This window comes from Tyto alba, unplaced genomic scaffold (assembly GCF_018691265.1).
Source record: "Tyto alba isolate M040663 unplaced genomic scaffold, T.alba_DEE_v4.0 Super-Scaffold_6, whole genome shotgun sequence".
In the NCBI taxonomy this organism is placed as follows: Eukaryota; Metazoa; Chordata; class Aves; order Strigiformes; family Tytonidae; genus Tyto; species Tyto alba.
The window spans coordinates 46,989,188-47,009,256 of NW_024881327.1; the positions used below are offsets into that span (position 1 = coordinate 46,989,188).

Sequence of the window (20,069 nt, forward strand, 5' to 3'; positions counted from 1 at the left end):
AAAGCAACCAACAGTAACAAAGATGACTTCAGGATGCATAGCATATGAAAGCTCTCTAAATCTCTGGATATTAATTTGATGCCTTCTTCCGCCCAGAGCAGAACATTTAACTTTATTAAACAGTTTGAAGGTGACTCCAAGGACACAGAAGCCGGAGATTATAATAATGCTGTGCTACAGAACGTCAAGGGCTAATGGAAAAAACAAGGGTGTAATTGCTCCTGGAGGTTTCTTGCTGCAGCAGGTGAACTCAAATATGAAGTCATTTAACCTCTTCTGCTACACGTAAATTGCATCCACATGCTTTCCTTTAAAGGGTCAAGTTGCAATTAAAACTGGAATTTTGCAAAGAGAAAGTTTAGAGTCATAGGACTAGACAGCTTAGTTGCAAGATAAGCAAGCAAAAGTTATTTTAACAAAGCTTTGTAGATCTCTGCATGCCTGAGAACAGCACTGCTGAGCACCCCACTTTTCAGAGACCACATTTCCTTTCATTTCGGGTTATAGGTAATAGAAGGCTGTGGTTAAACAGTCTGTATAGAAATCTCGGTTGTAGCAGATGTCTGGCCTGGTCTGACTGCACCCTCTGCCCACCCAGGACAGCACAGATGGGGCCCAATGCAGAACCAACATTACACCTTTTGTAAAGCAACGTCCCACTTGGTGCACCTCTGTAACAGTGCAGCAATTACAGGGTAAGAGAGGCTCTGAGAACAGAAAGTCTGGACTCTGAGTTCACACCTAAACATACCAGACTGTCAAGGAAGTTTCAATGCAAATTTGTGGCTGCGCAGTGGCTCATTTCCACACTGGCTTGTCTCACAGTTATGCCTAAAGACTTCTTTTAATCCACTTTTCAGCATTGCAAAGCATTTGTGTCTGGAACCCTGAGGAGCTACTCCAAGGAAATGGGGCTCCAGATACATGGACAACTCCGTAGTCTGACCTGTATTACAAAATCAGGTCCAAATTAGGTGTTTTAATTAGCATGCACTTTCAAAGTCACTTTTATGACACTTTCAAAGAACTTCTCTTTGTCAGGTTTGTGATGGGGACGTTGGACTCTGAACAGAGAGGAGAACCTGGAGGCACAGACTCATGATGCCAAACTTGTTTGGAAACTCTTCTAGAAGCAACAAGATTTATTTTTTTAGGTTGAGGTTGGTGTCTAGGTTTAAAGGATAATAAAAAGGGACTTTCCTAAGTTAGGATTGTCTCTGCACTCAATAAAACACTAGAAACATAAAGTGACTTAGTGCAGGCATTAATCAGGTGGGTGAGATACTGGAAATCCCTTTGGTTTATTTGGTGTTGTCATTCTTGGCTCCTTGTGAAACAAACATTTGCAGACACACTTGGAACCTCAGTCCGTGTTTGCCAGACTGGTATGCAAGTCAGTGCAATGGTCTGGGGAAGGGATAATCCTCTACCTCCCCTCCCCCTCAATCTTCCCTTCTAGGGTCATTTAACACACACAGGTTTACGATATTAGAGATTCCAACAAGGATTTAACCATTAATGCTCTTTGGGAAACTTCATATGATAAGTCATATGAATTTTTTTTTCTTTACCAGTTAAGGATGAACTGTAACAAAACTAGGTTAGCCTGTACTTCATGTTTTCAACACTCACCCTTCTCTCTTGCAGGCTTTACAAGGATTTAACCATTAATGCTCTTTGGGAAACTTCATATGATAAGTCATATTAATTTTTTTTTCTTTACCAGTTAAGGATGAACTGTAACAAAACTAGGTTAGCCTGTACTTCATGTTTTCAACACTCACCCTTCTCTCTTGCAGGCTTTACATCCAACAATGACACAGGATCTAAATGCCATTTGCAAGAGGCAGAAGTGGAAGAGTGGTCAGCTTTCATCTGCTGACCACAGACCTTTCACAATCAACATTTAAACTGCTCCACACACACTGAAAACAAATTAGAACATTCCCAGTTCAAGGATTTCTGGGTTAAGACCAGATCTCGAGATGAAGTAAGCCAACCAAACTCTGCCAAATCTGGATCTTGCCCATTCTTTTCAAGCTGCCTAATCCTGTTATGAAGTTAAGTTGTAACAGGGTATTTAAATCTTAAATACATGAGATACTAAGCAGGTTTTCAATTTCTTTTTCTGGTTCAAATCTCATCTGATAGCTATCAGTATATTTATACTGGTTGAGATTTACATTGGACTACTCACATCTAACCACGGCTCAAGAACAAAAGCAAGCAAATAAGGGAAGGAAAATCATAGAGAGCGAAAGATGTCTTTATATCAAGAAAGGGACAAAGAACTACACCTAGACAGATAGAGAGCTTAAACCAATCTTGCTATAATTGGCCTGACATTGCCTTCAATAGTTCTTTTAAGCATCAGCTTGTTGCTGGAAGGTGCCCCTAGAGAAACAAAGCACAGCGATGCCAAAGACTCACTACCGTGTTGCAGAGGATGAAACGTGTCAATTTAAACTCAAAGATAGATTAAAACCACCGGGAAGTGGGTAGGGGAATTGCTTTCAGCTTTAGATTTTATTCTGCAAGCATAATTTAGTGCAGCTGATGTCACATAGTTTTGTAAAAAGCCATTTGAACAGCGCACGCAAGCCTGAAAACACTTCATGATGATCCTTACAGCCTGCAATTAGTAAAAGATGCGTGTGCTTTGTGAATGTTATCTGCTGAAAGGCTGTTTACCCACAGGAGTTGCTTCCCCACTTTTTTTCCCCTCCTTAACTTTTCAGAAGATCCAAACCAGAGTGTGTCCTCAGCCTTGTCCAGGCTGGATTCAGCCTGTCCAGGGACAGGATTGAGGAGGGAGCTTCAAAGGCTTCACTGAAGCAATCACAAAGGGCTCTTTCAGGAACGGGTCTGAGCTAACAGGAAAGAAGCAGCCCAAAACTGCAGGGAGGGAAGACTTTTTTGAATCCTTTTCTGGTTTCTGGAGCTCGGCACGCTTTGCATGCCTAGCCCCCTTTCAAAATGCTACAGATGTGGTAGGCATCAGCACACAGCTATTCAGAGTACTGATGAAGGTGCCCTCCTAAAAATGTCCCTTTCTCCTTTGCAGTAGCCCAGGGATATGCCAGGGATGGCAGAGTGCAGGCAAAAATTGCTGCTTGGGAGTCCTTCCTGCTACGCTGGTTTTGTTATAATCAGCTGCTGCCAGTTTTATTCTCTCCCAATAAAACCAGAAAGGAGTCTCACCGACCTTAAGGGGACAAAGTAATAACAACAACAAAATCAGAGAAACTGATTTTCCTGTTAAAATCCTGACATAATTTGTCACATACAGAAGCACAGAAACTTCTGGCTGATTAAATCATTTGAGTGCAGTGGGTTTTTGTGTCCCCTAGCTCTATCTATAAACACAAGCTGGAGCATTTTCCAGAACACCACATGGTAAAAAGGAAGGAGGGAGAAAAAAGCAGCCAAGAAGCACATGCTATTACCCTGGCTATAAGGGAATTCAACACTTGACCAAGGGTCAGTGATTTATAGCACAAGAATGTTAATGACCACCAGCACAACGGTCCAGCTCTTTGGTGAGGTCCTTCCTACACCTTCAAAGGATGCAGTTGGTTTTCCTTGAAAGCTGCGAGTAGCTACAGCTCAATCTAACATGTCTCAATGCACTGGGCTGATCTCCAGAAATTAGGACAGAAGTTTCTGCTCCTGCTTTCTCATCACTGTCCACTACAACCATAAAACCAGCCTCATTTTTACCTAGTCCCTGAATGACTGCTATAGACAAACTCAGAGGGAATTAGCCCTCAAGAAGCCCAAGGGACAGAAGCCCTTTTTAACACTTCTGTGTCAAGCAATTGCTAAGGCTGCCAGAGACACCCCCGTTCCCTCACAGTCAGGACCGTGCTCTTACATGCACCAGTGTTAGTGAAATACAATTTTCTACAGTCAGTAGAAAACTCCTGATAAAAACAGAGATCCAAAACAAGGCCTTACCTTGATGCCCCCAATCCTATGCTCTCCCTTGAACTCCTTGCCGTTTTTCAGCCAGTAGATGGAAGGAGTTGGGTTTCCACCCGCCGGACATCGGAAGCGAACGGTGTTAGCAGCAGGAACTGCCAGCAGCTTCTTCTCCATCTTATCTGGCCGGGTCCAGAAGGGGACACCTGAGAAAGGAAAGACCAAGTTGAACAGGCCCATTTCTGCCATGGAGGATATCAGCTGGCGAGCAGATGCATTTGACGAGGCTTTGGCATGTGCAGAGTGACAGTTAAATTGCTACCTGCTGCAGTTAAGATAGATGACACAGAAATGCTTTCCAGCTAAATGACTCTCATAGATGTAGACAGGGTGTTTGCATTTTGGGTTTGTGATGAAAGGTTCATGACCAGGTTCTTGTCTCAGTAATGCCAGTATAAATCTAGAGTAGCTGCTTTTAAATCAACAGGGAGAGTTATCCCAGATCAGGATGAGAATCTGGCTTCAGTGTGTAAAAAGATACAGATGTACCTTTGTGACAATAGTAGATAAAAAGCATGAATAGCAGAAAGATGTTGGAACTGTAAAAAAATGTTGATGGGCCAGCAAGAGAGCAGAGAAAAAGTGCTAGTTGAATGCACTGGAAAATTTTGCTTCTCAGTGAGCACAAATGTAGTGTAGCCTCCTTAAGGGAAGGAAGGAAAAAAAAAATGCCAGTGCTAAACTGGTTTATCATGTTTACGTTCTTTAAGTACAAGTGATTTTAGTTTTAAAGATTCATGTTACCTTTGAACAGGGATAAGTTTTAAAACACCAGTGTTAGCATGAGATATTTTTTAAAATCTGCCTCAAGTACAGCGATGTTTCTTGGCTGTGTTACAAACATTACATATTAACTGCAAATTAAGGCAGCAGCAGCAAACTCATTATACTGGGAAGAAAGAGAGTTTTTTTTTCAAAAAAGCCTTCCAAGCTTTCATTTCTGCTTAAGGAAACGCTGCAGAGCTGCCTGTGGAGTGTTTCCCCTGCCATGCCAGGGTCCACATCCAGCCCCTCAGATTCATGCTGCACACAGAGGCCAAAGGGAGATGGGAGCTGCAAAATAGCCAAGAGGAGGCCAAGGAGTATAACTGGCATCTCCTCCAGATGGGAAGGAAGTACCCACAGACAGAGGACCCAAACCCACCAGTCACAGAGATCTGTGTGCTTCTGGCCATGACAAACTGAAGGTGCTGGTCCTTGAAGAACTGCCTTGGAGAACATGATAGCTACCAAAGCTGTTGGGAAAGCATCGCTGCTGACCTGTCCCACAGCAGTGACAATGCTCAGATATACCATCCAGCATCACAGCCCCACGTCAGTGCTACTCTGAAGCCTCTACAATCCTCTTTCCATTAATGGCAGGGGTGTACAAAGTTTGCTACTCTGAAGCCTCTACAATCCTCTTCTCATTAATGGCAGGGGTGTACAAAGTTTTCCCTCTTGTTGCATCTCTCTGGGATGTACCTGAGCTGCTCCCTTTCTCCAGAGCTCCCTAAGGTACTTAGCCCTGATGTATTTGGCTCCACAAGACCCATCTCGTTGCAATTCCAGTTAGAGTCATTGATGAACCCCGTGATGACCCCATCTTGGTCTAAGTCTCCAGTGTCGTACCCCCCCCCCCCCCCCCCCCCCCAGGTCTCCTGCTGCATTTCAGCTCCAAGAATTTTGCAGGCAAGGTCATACAGCTCAGCACAGGCAATCCACACACTCACTGATTTTTAGCACCTGCTAACACCCTCCACATGTCTCTCCCTGGCTCTTTGTGAAGCCCACCTGGCCATGAGGAACTGGATATTCTGAAGCTACATCCAGGAACCCCTCCATTTGCTGGAGATGGTCCTGCTGGGCACATCACTCTCATGTCTCATCTGCTTTCATGGTTGAATGTAGGTGCCTCAGTAAGGCCATCCTAGAGAGGGAAATCCAGTACTGAGGGCTTGCATCTGCCCTCAGATTGCCTTGCACAACACACTGTGATGCCTATCAGAGGCAGCTCCATGTATCAGGAGGAGCTGGTGCTCACCCATCCTGTGTATACCTCATTTTTTAAACAATGAAACTGCTTAAGGCCCTTTTCTTGCCCAGATGGCACCGGAGCAGGAGTACGGCTGGAACAAACAAAAGCAAAAGGAGGAATTCCTGCAATTCCTGTACTCCTGCAAAATCCTGGCTAAAAACTTTGCTGTAAACACACAGCACATCCAGGAAAGTCCTCAAATGCTACATGGTAATGTGGGCTAAAGCAGGACATCATGTAGCCATCTACCTTCCAACATCTGAGCTTAGAAAAATGGCAGAACTACATAAAAAAGGGGAATATTCCAAAAAATGTTAAGAGAGTGGATGCAACCCCTAAAGGAAGAGCAGGCCTTGATGGTGAAGGAAGATGCTGCTATCACATGCATTGGGAAGGGCAGAAACCAAGCAAAATCTGGGCAAAATCCCAGGCAGCAGCAGGGAGGTGAATTTGGAGGAGGACAGTTGGGGTGGTGTTGAGAAGGCTGAAGAGGAGGGAGCTACAGAAACCATCTTGGGAGACATCTGGTCCTTGGTTTCCGAAGCATGGGCTATTTTCTGGCTGAACGCTTCCTTTTGGCAAGGCACCCTGATTTCCCAGGGACTTTAGAGGAGGTTAACGGGGCTATGGGGGAGAGTTCAGGGAAAGGCCAGGCATGGATGGAAAAGTCCTCCACTGCCACTAAGAAGAGCAGCCAAATAACCTGATATTTATTGTCTGATTAACTTATCTGCCTACAATAAATTCCATTTTATGGCATTGGTGACACTCACCCAGGCACAGGGGTGTAACTAAATCACACAGCTGCCCTGCCAGGACTGGACTCCTCCTTGTGCTCTGCTTTTGGGGAATTTTCCCCTCTCTGCACTGGCTGTGTGTGCTGCAGAATGACATTTCAGCATGTTTTCTCACTTAGAAGATGAGTTTGAATCTCACAGGAGACCCATCAACCCACTGGCTGCAAAGTGCCACTGAAGCCAAGGAGGATTTTGCCATTGGACATCAGAGAGGAGCAAGACGCAGCCCAGGCAAGTTTCCAGCTGGGGATATTCTCCATATGGAGCAAAGGCAAGATCCGCTCCTCCCTCCTGCAGTTAGACATGGCTTCTTCCCTGAGTGCCTTCCCTCCATTTAGGTGCTCTTCCATGCAATTCGGGGCTCACCAGGGCTGGGCACCCCTGGATTAAAGTGCCAAGATTCAGACGACCAGAGCATCACTCTCAAGTCAAACTGGAACTGGAAGAAAGTGTCTACGCATTGAAAACGGTGCCTTTGTTCTCACTCGCAGGAGCAGCGAACAAAACATCACTGCTTTTGGTTTGCTGTGCCCCCAGAGTCCTTTCATTACTGCTTCTTGAGGGGGTAAAAATGTTGCTAACTCTTCTTTTCAAGCAAAGCTTGCAAAGCTCCAGAGAGTTTTGGGACCGAGAAAGGAGGAAGGATGAAAGACAGGAAAAATTTCTAGACCTGTTCTCTCTAAATTAATTACAAGCAATGATTTTGCATGTGCAGGTGTGAAAAAAAAAAAGGGACCCACAAACATTATCACCGGCCCTTTCCCATCATCAAACACTAAGCCCGACAGTCTGTTTTGTTCGTCAAAGACACCGGCCACCCATCCAACTGGAATGACCAATTAAAAAAACCGAGAGCAATACTTGGAATAATTAATACAGCCGAGCGCTCATTTAGCAATTAGGAGCTGCCACAAAATTCTGCGGCAGACAGAATCAACCCTAATTGTGTAATTTCCCCAGCTGACGCCTCCAAGTACACAGCCAGATTTAATTGGAGATTATAGGAGCTCTTTGAAGGTGCTGGGGCTACGCAGCAGGGGCTCCAAACAAACAGATACAGAGGGGTAGGGAGCACTGGGGCAGAAGAGCAGTGTGTGAAAAGGGAGTTTTGTTTTTGTTTCAGGGCCAGGAAAAACAGCTGTAGAGAACAGAGGTATTGGAAAGCCTCTTTTTGCAAAGGCGGATCACAGTTTGTGACAAGGCTGCAACAAACGGGCCGATGATTTGAAGCTGCTGAAGTTTCTCTTTCTTCTTTTCTGCTGCCCATCCCTAAGGGATGCCCCATTTCTGTACTGCCTTTTGGAGATGATGCTTAAAGGAGGGTGAGCAAAGCAGGGCACTCCACACAGAGGGGGTGCCTCCATGACCTTCAAGAGTTTTTGCACCAAATATGAATTTCTTTTTGGACAGATTTCCTCTTGTTCTCTTGCTTTGCTATTGCCAACTCCTGTTGTTCAACAATTTTGGGTCAAACCCCCAAAATTAACAAGATTGCCTTCAAACTCATGACTCTATCGAAATCTGCTCTCCTAGCTCTTCTCTATAAATATGAGGATAAGAAACTCTCTTGAACAACACAATTAAGCCAGACAATTAACTTATCATTGCAAGGCACCAGGAAACAAGGCTTTTATTCAGTGATGTGCAATACAGCAACACACAGTAAGACAATCCTGGAAGGATTACCTCCCCCTAAATATTAATAACTATTGGTTATATTTTTCTTTTGCACGAAAACGTGTTTATTGCCCTCGCTCTTCTAACTACTGACCATGGCTATGCCTGATGGCCAAGCAGGGGCTCATACATCTCATTAGTAGGGTATCTTTTTGCCACAGGAGACAGAGGACACAGGTCTTTGGGCTGTTCATAGGACATGGCACTGGCTACACCCATGTGTCCACCTGCCTGGGATGGTCCTGCAGCCCCTGTCCCCAGTGGGATGTCCGGGGGGAAGTGGTGCCAGGAATAACAACACAGCTCCCCACCCTCAAGAGAAGATATGTGAAACTTAAGTGGAGGGTCTGACGTCAAATAAAGCAACATAAAGCACATCCATGTCACGACACGCCATAAGGTTCCACTGTGCTGGGACGTTAAGCTAATCAACTGTTCTCAAAGCAGAAGAGAATCCAACTTTTTACAACGAGACCTGTAAGCAAAGCCAGTTACCTTCACGTCTAAAAAAAGAGACAGCCTTGAAGTCAAGAAGACCCAGACTACAGGCTATAAATACATGTGGCAAAACGTGTGTTTTCCTTTTCAGTGAAGAAAAATGTGTCTTTCTGTACCATAAACCAGCTGATGTTTTGTGATACCTGTTGCTAAGAGATGGAGTTTACTACAAACCACATTAAAAAAAAAGGTAAAGAACGATTAATTGTGCTCATCAGAAGCTGCTCTGCAGCAGGAACAAATTCTGACCAAACCTCACCCACCCTATACCTCTACCAGGCTTCAGCAGCCACCAGGAGCCCTGAGCACCTCTGCAAAGGTGCTTGTCACCTTGCAGGATCCGGCCTTTAATTAGAAGCTATCAGAAAACCGCTAACTGCTGCTGATGGGTCGGCTGGCACCATAACTCACCATTACTGTCCACATACTGCACGACACAGCGGTATGAATTTATTACAGTGGGAGACCTGTTTTATTACAGTCCTGCATGTCCAACACTATGGGCAGGAGAAATTTTCCAGTCATGTTGAACTTCTGCCAATGTACATAGCTGATTGGGAGTTCGAATGTAAGACATTTATTTATTAAAAACACATACACACAGGCAGCTCACTTTGCAGAAATATAAAGAGCATAATAAAATACAACACTAACACCTCTGAAGCATGTAATGATCCTGATTAATGCTATTGAACTTAAAGAAACAAGCACTGAGATTGAAAGAGAATCAGAGTAAAAGCACCGAGAGGTTCCGTCCTGGGGCTCCCTTCCCCATGTGAGTGAAAGAAAAAAACAGTAAAGCCAAAGGGGTTTCTCCCACTTACAGCATCAGTAAATTTGGCCATTGTCTAGCATAAATTTTATGCTCTGACTCCAGCCAAGATGATGGTAAGGACCAGAATCCAAACAGCTGAAAATAAAGCAGGCCAAGGTTTGCAATGGTGTAAAACTGGTGTAATGTCAGTGTAGTAAAGAAAAAATAAAATTGTGAGTTTGTCTGGATTTACATGCATCATGAAGTCAGATTCACAGAATCAAGTCTCAAAAAAAAAAAATTACGCTACTTTACCTATTGGATATTATAGCAGTGATAAATCTCTGAAGCTATTTCTAAATTTTTAGATAAACATGATCATGGTACCATCCTAATGTCACCGATTTCAACACGGATAAAAAACTGCTGTCTGGCCAGGCGAACATCCAGATGAACTGCTCCACTTGGGAGCCTCATCTCTTTGAAAGAAAAGGCCTCTCTATCCCAGAAAAACAAATTACCTGTATCTTCTGACTCATCATCGTCATCTTCATCGTCACCTGACGAAGGGGAATCTAGGAGAAAAATAAGAAAGAAGTGAAGAAGGAAGAGGATGGCACGTGGGGACACCACATTGGACAAGGCTGTTGGTGCCCCAGTGGGCTCCAGTGAGGGAGGACATCCAAGTGATGGGTCACCCTTCCCTGCAGCTCCACCAGCCCATCCCTCCCATGATGAGCCAGGGACAACTGTGCAGCAGCTTTCTCAACTGGGATAGAGGTGTAATGAGTTTGCTAGTGCTCTGCCACCAGAGACCGGGGTCCAATGCCAAATACTTCTCCCTATGTAAATTGCTCTTCTCCTCATAAATACAAAAGCAATTCCAAAAGGTGGAGTTTGTTTCTGCAGAACAAGCTTCCCCCTGCCTTTTCCCACCCTCTAGCATTCAGTCTGAAGACTTCTTATTTCATCAAGTCTCAAAATGACAGGACAGCATTTCAAATTCACTTTCCCTGCATTTTTCTTTTAACTCAGTACACCCCTACCACATCTCCCCTTGTTAACTCCCTGCTCAACCACTCAGACCAAAGCTTTTAAAACTTCCTGTTGCAATCAAACCTCTCTTGATCAACATTTTGATGGTTACTCCATGAACCAGTTCCCTTTGGTTATATTCCTCCTACGGAGGCACCTCAAGGCTGTAACTGAATACAGGTTAACAGGTGGGAATTTTCCATCTGTATCTCTCCAAAACATCCTGAGCTGTTTCTCTTAATGTGGTCTAACATCTCACCTTTTCCAAGTAGCCCACAATGAAGTCTCAGTCCCTCTTCCTCCCACCAAATGACTACTGTAAATGTAAATCCCATGATGAAATAGCAGCTTAGTGTTTGACTCTGTTTACACGATTTAGTACAATTCAGCGTCCAGAAGATTTAGCATCACTGACTTCATATAATCTCCATTAATTTCTTTTTTAAGTCATGGCAAAATGCTAACAACGCAGCAGCCTTTATGCTCTGAGACAGCAGTAAAAGAACTCAGCTGTAAACACTAGAAAATAGGAAACTTTATGACTGCTCAACATGTGGCCAGAAATGTAAAGCACTACTTTAGACCAAGCCAGGCAGCACCTCCTTCATTTCAAGATGCACTTGAGTTTTCTGCTGTTCTCTGACCAGCTCAGTGGAGGTAAGAGTGGGGGGAAAAAAAAAAAAAAAAAAAAAAAGGGAGAAAAATAGAAAGAAATTTAAAAAAAACAACAAAAAACAAAAAACAACAGGTAGGGGAAAAGGAACAACAAATACTACTTTTCTGCAGAATCTGGAAGGTCTTTCCAGACATCTTCATCATCTACAGGAGCAAGCAACACCAGAATCTCTCTGCTTTAGACTGCAGTGGCACATCATGCTTTGCACCTTCTCTTTGGCAAAGTCTCGAGGAAGACTTCAAGCACGTATCTAACTGCAAATCCACAGTTCAGGTCCCGCTGGCAGCAGAACTAGGGAAATGCCACAGGGCTTGCTGAAAGTGAAGGGGATGTTTAGGTGTTTTGGCTGAACCAGCAGGTTTACTCAAGTCCCGGTGAAGGCAGAAACCGAGCCAAATCCCCACCAGCATCGACAGAGAAACCAGCATATTCTCAGCCCTGCACTCTCAGATTTGGTTATCCACATATTAACATGGAATTATAGTTTACTTCTGGTTTCCAATGAAACAATCATGACCAGAGGAGCAGAACCAATTTTTAAACCAATTCAAAAACATTTCCACAAGACTGAGGGAACACTTGACCTTGCCTGTGTTTCAGATGAGAGATACAATTTAGGTTTTAAGACCAAATATCCCATGTTCAGAGCTACTATATTATTCAGGTTACTAGAACATCACCTTTTTTCAAAAGGTGACTAAAAATTCATAAGCTATTTGATAATTAATTACTAAAATAGTAATCCTTTTCAGAAGTTGACGAGTATTGGCATCAGCAAGAGCTACTAGATGCTATTCTCTAAAGGGCTTTAATTATGAATGGAAAGGGGTTTAATTCTTTTAGTCGCCAGTTTTGAAGAGCTCAGTCTTGGGCATTTTGAAAGTTCTTTTTGCAGGTACCAGCCTCCAGTCTGTGCTCATCACTGGGGTGTTGCTCGGCCACTAAATTCAAAGCCTGTTCTGTGCGTAAAATAGTTGCAGAAATGGAGCTTCTGCCAACAGGGCTGGAGGTCAGTTTGGGCATGCAGCCTTTATTTGTGATCTTCTTCAAGTGCTCAGGTTTTAAGAGAACAGCACGTTTCTTTTTGTAAACCAGCAAAACACTCATGCCCATGTCTGTCAAGGGAGGCATTCTAAAGAGATCAAACCTTGCTATTAATCAACCTGATTTTCAACCCTGAAATGTGAGCTCCAGCATCTCCTTGCTCTACCTTCAGCACCAAGCGTCTCTGTGCGCACTGAGAGTCGCTGCAGAAGAACCAATTTGTAGCAAACTCAAAACTCATGATCCCATGTAGGAAAATCCTAATATCCTCCTAGAATTTAGAAGCATCTCTCAAAATGGGACTTATGTGTGTATCAGCTATTCTGAGTACCTAGCCTAGTTTTGCTCACGTAAGAATACGGATCAGAGAAATTCCAGTTTGTTACTACAGATTTATATCAGTTTAACACAGAGAACAACTCCAGCCCCAAACCTTAGATATCCACAGAAACACCAGACCAGATACCTGAGCTAATCACTGGCATTACCTTTAAGAAGTGAGAACACAGACCACAAATCTCCGATAACAATCTCATCTCCACAGTGCCACGCTGAGTGATCAATACTAATTATGAAGAAATATCTGAACATATGAGAGGCGCCACTATTGCCACATAAAGCAGGGCTTCAAAGTTTAAAGCAAGTGCTGCTGACAGCTAAAATGGAGTCTCCCACATTACCAGCACTTTGGTGGTAATGACAGTGGGCTAATAGAATCAAAGACTCATAATGTTGTCAGAAAGCAGGTTCGGGTTACTCGCTTGTTCTTAAGCTGTTATTAGCTATTATTAACAAAGAGGAAAAACACAGGGGCTTAAACTTTTTAAAAGCAGAGGATTATCAGCCCTTCCACTATTAAAAACAATTTCTCACTTTACGAACTTTTGGGGCTGGCAGCTGTTTCATTTGAGTGTGTAACCAGCTGCCCTCTTCTGCCTCTTTGCTGCCCCTTGAACTCAAAAGCATTTTAATGTCACTTAAAAAAAAAAAAAAAGGTAACGTTTCTAACAACCTGTAGTTCCTTGGATAGCTCCAATCATCGTACCTAGTTAAAGAAAGCCTTTCAAGGGCCAAATACTTCTTTAACCATTTAATTGATATGACCTTGAAGCATTCACAGCAATCTCCAGTAACGTTCAATGAAAAGCAGATGTTGGTGAAGGCTTGCTGAAATGGGCTTTTATTCTCACGATGGTTTGATTCTCTCACTTACACAAAATCCTATTTCTGGCACAAGAAAGCCCTTTATGGAGTGGATGTGATTTACAATCACAAACATCTCTGTGTTTGGTTTTCAGACAGAGCCCCTTAATTGTTGAGGGAACTCAACTTTTGGAGGCAAGGACCTACTGTTCAGAGATGCTTGATAAAGCCTCAACTGTACAAGGGCAAAGGAAAATTTTCAAAACCTTAGATCCACAAGAGGTTAATTTTTCTGAAAATTCAGGCTTTTAATCTGTGTGATCAGGAGGCTTTCTATCTGCTCACGGTGGTGAGCACCCATCTACCAATGCAGCAGCCTGAAATCATGGAGATGATCTTAGTGTTAGCGGTTAGCTATCTGGGAACAACAGATTTTTCTGGCACTCTCTGTTTAGTGATCCAGGCTTGGACAGCTTGTAGATGTTCTGTCCTACTGTCTCAATCGTGGAAAATATGGCTAAGCAAATGACAGCATGTGCTTTGTTAACAAAGCATACTTGTTTGCAATATATGAATCCCAGTAAGTACCTTTGATGAAGCACATATTTGAGTTATACACAGTTTTCAGATAAGCTACTTCTGAAACAAACTAGTAATTTTTGATAACCGGGAGGGAGGGAAGAGATTTATCAGCTGTAACAGTGAAACAGTTTTCAGGAACCTCCAGCTTTTACATGCAATTTAGCCACTGATTTGTCACATAAAGTGGAAAAAGTCACTTAACCTCCCCGAGCCACAGTTCACTTGCTCACAAAAGACTTCAAAGGCGCATGTAGCATTGCATCTATTTGAGTGTTAAGGGGGATTTGGGACTAGCACCATTTCTAAGTCTCTCTCTGTATTAACATCAAGCTTTAACATTTGGTATGGACACACAAGCATTCTTCGATTGGCTTGTTTTGTCAGTCTAATCACTGCCAGGAATTACCAGGGAGGTAGAGACATACCAAGTACGGATGAACACTGCAAAGCACCAGTTGTGCTGGACATGTGAAGGGACAAAAGGTTTAAAAAAAAAAAAATCACCCAAGCAGCTGTATTTCTGCACTTACCTGTAACTCTGACTGTAAAGTTTCCCAGGACCTCATTGGAATGCCTTGGCTTGCAACTGTACAGCCCCGAGTCATCATATGACACATTGATTATCTTCAACAGTTTTTGCCCAATATGAGTTCTGTTGGTAGGTGCAATCCCAATGCCATCTTTAAACCAGAAAACAGACACAGAAGAGCCTTGGGTGTTACAGGAAAGTTCAATGGTATCTCCACTTCCAAACACCAACTCTTCCAGAAAGGTGGTCTCGCTCCTCAAGTATTCTGCAAAGGGAGAAAGAAATGGAAACGACTAAGTAAGAGCAGGTGTTGGAGAACAAAAGAGCATTTATAAAAGAAATGCATCTTATATTTGCCCTACTGATGCTTCCATGTGTTCAGAGCTCCTCCCTGCCAGAGGTAAGCCTTGCCTGCCCCAGGCAGGTAGTAATGCAGAAAGATAGTTGTGCACACTACAGTCAGGTCTCTGGTTGATCTACAAGGATGACTTCCACTCTCTAGTGACCAAAACACAGCCACCCCACCAGGTGCATCACAACAAACCGCACAGAACTCTACGTAGGGTCATTGCAACATCCAATGTTGCATGGGAGGGTGATCTGGCAGTTTAGTCTCTGGATCTCCTTTTCTTTATTTCTGTGAGTCTGTCCCCTACCACTGTGAGACCCAGAAAGGAAGGGATACAAGGAGCAGAAATGGGGTAAAATTTCTCAAGTGACTCTGGGTGGCACAAAGGCAACCCCTGTGGGCTGAAGGAAACACGGGGGAAGGCTGGACAGAAGACATAGGCTGGAATAGCTAAAATAAACAAACCCACTGCTAGCTCCCTGCTGGAGTTACTATGTGCAATAAAGTGCAGAACCAAAGACTGAGCGTTAAAGCCGAAACACCTATTTCTTCAGTCTATCTACCAGCTGCAGCAGTTTGTTTCACGAGTGATCGACAGTGAACCCTGCCACAGGCTGGGGAATTTTGTTTTACCATAGGATAATGACATGAGGAAAGGTTCAAGCTCAGAAGTTTCTCCATGGAGTAGCGTGGGACAATGTTTGGTCTGATGGTTCTAAGGCTCATCTTAGTGACATACAAACTCACTCTTGACACTGAATGGTTTATTCATCCTTTATACCAGTTTAATAAAGAAGAATTAGCCCTCTACAGCTGCCCTCCACCCAGTTAGATCAACAGCAAGACTGCCATTTGCCCCACCTTGTCTTTGCTAACCAGTATTTGCACTTGGCATTGTCTACCTCTGTCTTCTGGCTTACACCGGCTCTGAGGCTGTACACTCCACCAGGCATAAGAGTCCTCTTGGTTTTGTACAATATATATAATGGGAGATCCTATTCCATGACTAAGACACTTTGGTGCTATGATTACATAATTACCAAGTAAAAAGTAATTCAAAACAGATCAGTCTGAACCTAATCCTATGATCCAAATCCAGGTGGCCTGAGTTGATCTCTGATAGTAATCAGATATGGATAGAAATCATAATTTTGCATCTTAAGTATAATGATAGATTACAATTTGACAGTGGAACCAACGCAATCACAGCAGCTCTGGATACCTAAGGATGTGGCATTGGCTTCAAGCTCCTCTTCTGCCATTAAGTGAAAGAGTTGGAGTAGGTTATAAATGTATTGCTTTTCTCTTCCTATCATGCAAGTCTTTATTCTTGTGGAAATGTAAAAATTAAAATATAAAAATGTTTCAGTCAGTAGCCTTGCAGGGTAGAAATGAAGAATCCTTGGGCCTAAAAATGTGGTATTTCATGGGAGGTATCATCTCACAGGAGGCAAAGCCCACACTCATTGGGCTTACAAAGAACCTTTCCTCTGATACCCTGGCAGCAATTCCAACTCAAATATTTTAGGTTTTGGCCAGAATTTTGTGGTATTCCTACAGTCAAAGGTTTAAGGTGGTTTGTGTTTTTGTTTTTTGTTTTTGTTTTTGTTTTTTTTTTTTTTTTTATGAAAAGATTTTCCCTGAAAGCATATACCTTTAGTAAAAAGAAAAAGAAGTCAGAACTCCAGCTTCTCCTTCCTATCAGACCAGCAACTGTTGAGACATTGACTGTTTGCCCATGGTCTCTTCTCAACTGAGATATATCTCTGGGGAAAATGCAGTTGAGAAATATTTTGGTCTAACTGTTTCTTTCAGGTTTTTTCCTTCCTTTTTCTAGACCGTAAGGATTTTTTCAATTATACTAACTTTGGCTTCCAATTAAAAAACCCTGTATACAGCTTTGTAATTTCAAGACTGGGTACTGATCGTTGTTTGTTGACGCTGACGGAAGCTCTTGCTAATTTAATCTACTGGAAAACAAACCCCATGCAGCTACACAATCCCTTCATACAAAATACACAGTTTTACCCAAGCTATTTGCCAAATGATCAAGACTTGTATATTTTGGCTTTTGTATCATAAACCTACCAAACAGGAACAAGCCCAGACTAAGCACAAGCCAAACTGTACTGTTCAAGCATTTAAAAGGAAATCACTCTTTTTTGAAAGCCATAATGAACCTGGGTTAATGACAAAGTGGCAAACTATATTTATAAAACATATTTAGGGAATGCTGAAATGAAGACAAAATTAGCTTTAGTTTCAGAGCAGAACAATTGGGATCTGAAGCTTCTTCTGTGGAAAGAAGCATCATCTCTTGTTTCTGACAATTTTATACTTTGGCATCTCTGCCTTCAGTCTCCCCAGCCAGTCTCCAGCAGATATTGTGATGCCTGTTAAATGCAAAGCTCAGTCCTAGTGACTTTATTCCTACTGACTGGAAGTAGTATCTGGAAAGATGGAATGGTGAATTAAAAGGAGAATGATACTAATGGTTTTAATCTTACTTCTTTAAACAGCTTTTCAAATTTCAGTTTATATGCTTATGGCTTAAAAAATGAACAGGACCCAAATTGGAGACTTAAGTGTGCACGTAAGTGCCCAGTAGTGACCTTGGAGCATGAAATTTTATTCTTATTATTCCTCATATAGCTTTCAAATTCAATGATAAAACCAAAAGCAGAAACAGTCTCGTTTCCATGCTGAGAACGGCTGGAATTTAAAGCGAGAAACCAGTGCTCGTCTCCCACTGGGTGCCCAGAGCCCAGCACTTTGCTTTCCAGATGCAAGTGCCTGGTGTTTCCAACACCTTCCCAACAAAAGACACCAAACCATGAAGGAGACACAAAGTTGTCCCCTCTAAGGCCAGGCATCCAGCCATCAGACTGACTTGCAGAACTCTATCATCAACCACGTGGCACGAACAAAGTGGCAGGAGCTGTGTGTGCAGCCTGTGCTTGAGAGGGAGTTGACACAGATGGGCTAAGCCCTCCTGGGGACCTGGGCGAGGGTTTGGCCACCTTCCTCATCCTGCATCTCCCATTGCTAAATCATCAGGAAACCAGTACAGCAGAGCAGGAGCTGAGCTCTCCTGACACAGTTGCTTCTTCCACTTGGTCACACACCTTTGACTGAGGCAGTCAGAAAAATTCACTCTGCAAAGCAGCACTGCGAGGAGGCAGGTTTTTGGATTTACTGGGGCTAAACACACATCTCATGGATCTTGTTTTCCCAAGGAAACCATCCTTGCTGCTGGAAGACTGCTATTCCCATGCACCCTTTAAAACATTCCTAAAGTGTCTCTATTGCAAGTCAGGTTGCAAAGGTCCCCCCTGCTCCCAAAGGAAACTCCTATTTGGGATCTAACTGACATTAAGAGCACCTTTTCAAAATCCACAGAAGACATTGGTATAAATTACTGGGGAGTTAATTCATGTAGGGGTTATGGGAGCCCATTCAATCACTTGCCAGCGGAGCAGCAATTAACGTGTTTGCAGCTTTAATGGGTTCTTAAAAGAGGAAGCAATCTAGGTTGTGGGCTCCCAAGATATGACTAAAATTCAACCATTTATTAGTTTAGCCAAAGAAGTAATGAGTTGAGAATCACCAAGAGACACTTCTGATGGAGACCAGCATCATCACTGCTGCCTGTAGCAAACATGCTACAGAGAAAGAGGTAATTTTTAAGCTGTTCAGAGGAGCAAAGTGGCAGCAACTAGCTGGGAAGCACCTTCCATGAGGAGCAGCTGGCCCAGTAATGCCCAAATGCTTTTGGGGCCCTGTGCCACCTCACAGGGTGCTGGGTCCTGGCTCCATGACACTCCATCTGCTTATTTCTCTTCACCCATGTTTTTCCTCCTGGAATAGCTTCCCATGCTTCTCCATTTCCAAACATCGAAGTGTTTGGGAGCCTCGAGGAACTGCTCAGATGGGGTGAATGACTCCCCCATCATCAACCTCCTCCTTCAGCGACCATCCCACAGCTGGGGCACATCTACCACACAATCAAAATCCCACTGGGACTCTCACCACGGAGGGCTTGAGGCATGAACCTTCAGTAGCACCAGCAAGATATTCCTTACCCCACCCTGAACCATGGTAATCCTGGAGAAGCTTTTCTAGATTGCTTCACAGCCAGGTGCTGGAGCAGACTAAGAGGCTCATTTCTAAGTCGATCATATTTTCCCCTTTTCAAGCTGGACAAGCTATATTTAACATGTTAAGAAGCAGAAAGATAGCAGCACTCCACTCATTTCTCTCTTCAGGTTAATTCAAAAACATTTCTCATTTCTATGTATTTTATTGCACCAAATGCACCATGACAGGATGTATTATAGGATCACGGAGCAACAACCCCACCAGAGCTTTCTCCTGTTGAGGTTGGTGTCTTGTTCCCAGGGGGATCACGGTCACAGCCACTGACTTGGTGGTTAACTGCTGGAGAAATACAGAAAACTCCAGAATGGGTGAGATGAACAAGCCCATGATGGCAAAGAGCACATAGACTATCTCTAGGCTCAGACCAGCGCCGTGTCCTCTATACGTGCTTGGCCCTGCTTTATGCTAAATAAGTGTCCCACCCATGTTGATAGGAGCCCATAGTATTATCCAGCTCCCCAACAGTGTTCTTCCCACTCCCTAGGAAATGGCTGCTCGTGGAACGGGGCTACTTCCCCATCTCATCTTGGGACTTCTGCACTGGGAAGAGCAAACCCTGTTGCCCAGGTGGGAAATCAAACATTTTTCTTGCTTAATGCTCTTCATTTGCGACCTGCCTTAATTTAAAAAGCAGCTGGGAGGGTTGACAAGCAGCCCCAGTGCCACCTCCCCGTGAGCACCCTGCCCTGTCCCTGTTCTCTCCATGTCCCCAGAGAGGCAGACGGGCCCTGGGGGGATTCTGAAAACCACCAGACCAGTCCCAGGCCCTGCAGCAATTACAGCAGCCCCGGTGAGAGGTGGGCACGATAAGATCGTGGGATCGCCTGTT

General features: G+C 43.6%; 1 protein-coding gene across 6 annotated transcripts in view; it reads right to left on the minus strand.

Moving 5' to 3' along the window:
* Window positions 1-20,069, minus strand: part of FGFR3 (fibroblast growth factor receptor 3) — a 58,070-nt gene that overhangs the window by 20,981 nt on the left and 17,020 nt on the right. For all 6 annotated transcript variants that reach the window (XM_042807889.1, XM_042807888.1, XM_042807892.1 and 3 more), the window contains exons 3-5: window positions 14,735-14,998; window positions 10,246-10,299; window positions 3,958-4,127 (exon numbers count right to left, since the gene is read on the minus strand). In XM_042807889.1, the coding sequence (XP_042663823.1) occupies window positions 3,958-4,127; window positions 10,246-10,299; window positions 14,735-14,998 (488 nt within the window). The remainder of the gene's footprint in view (window positions 1-3,957; window positions 4,128-10,245; window positions 10,300-14,734; window positions 14,999-20,069) is intronic.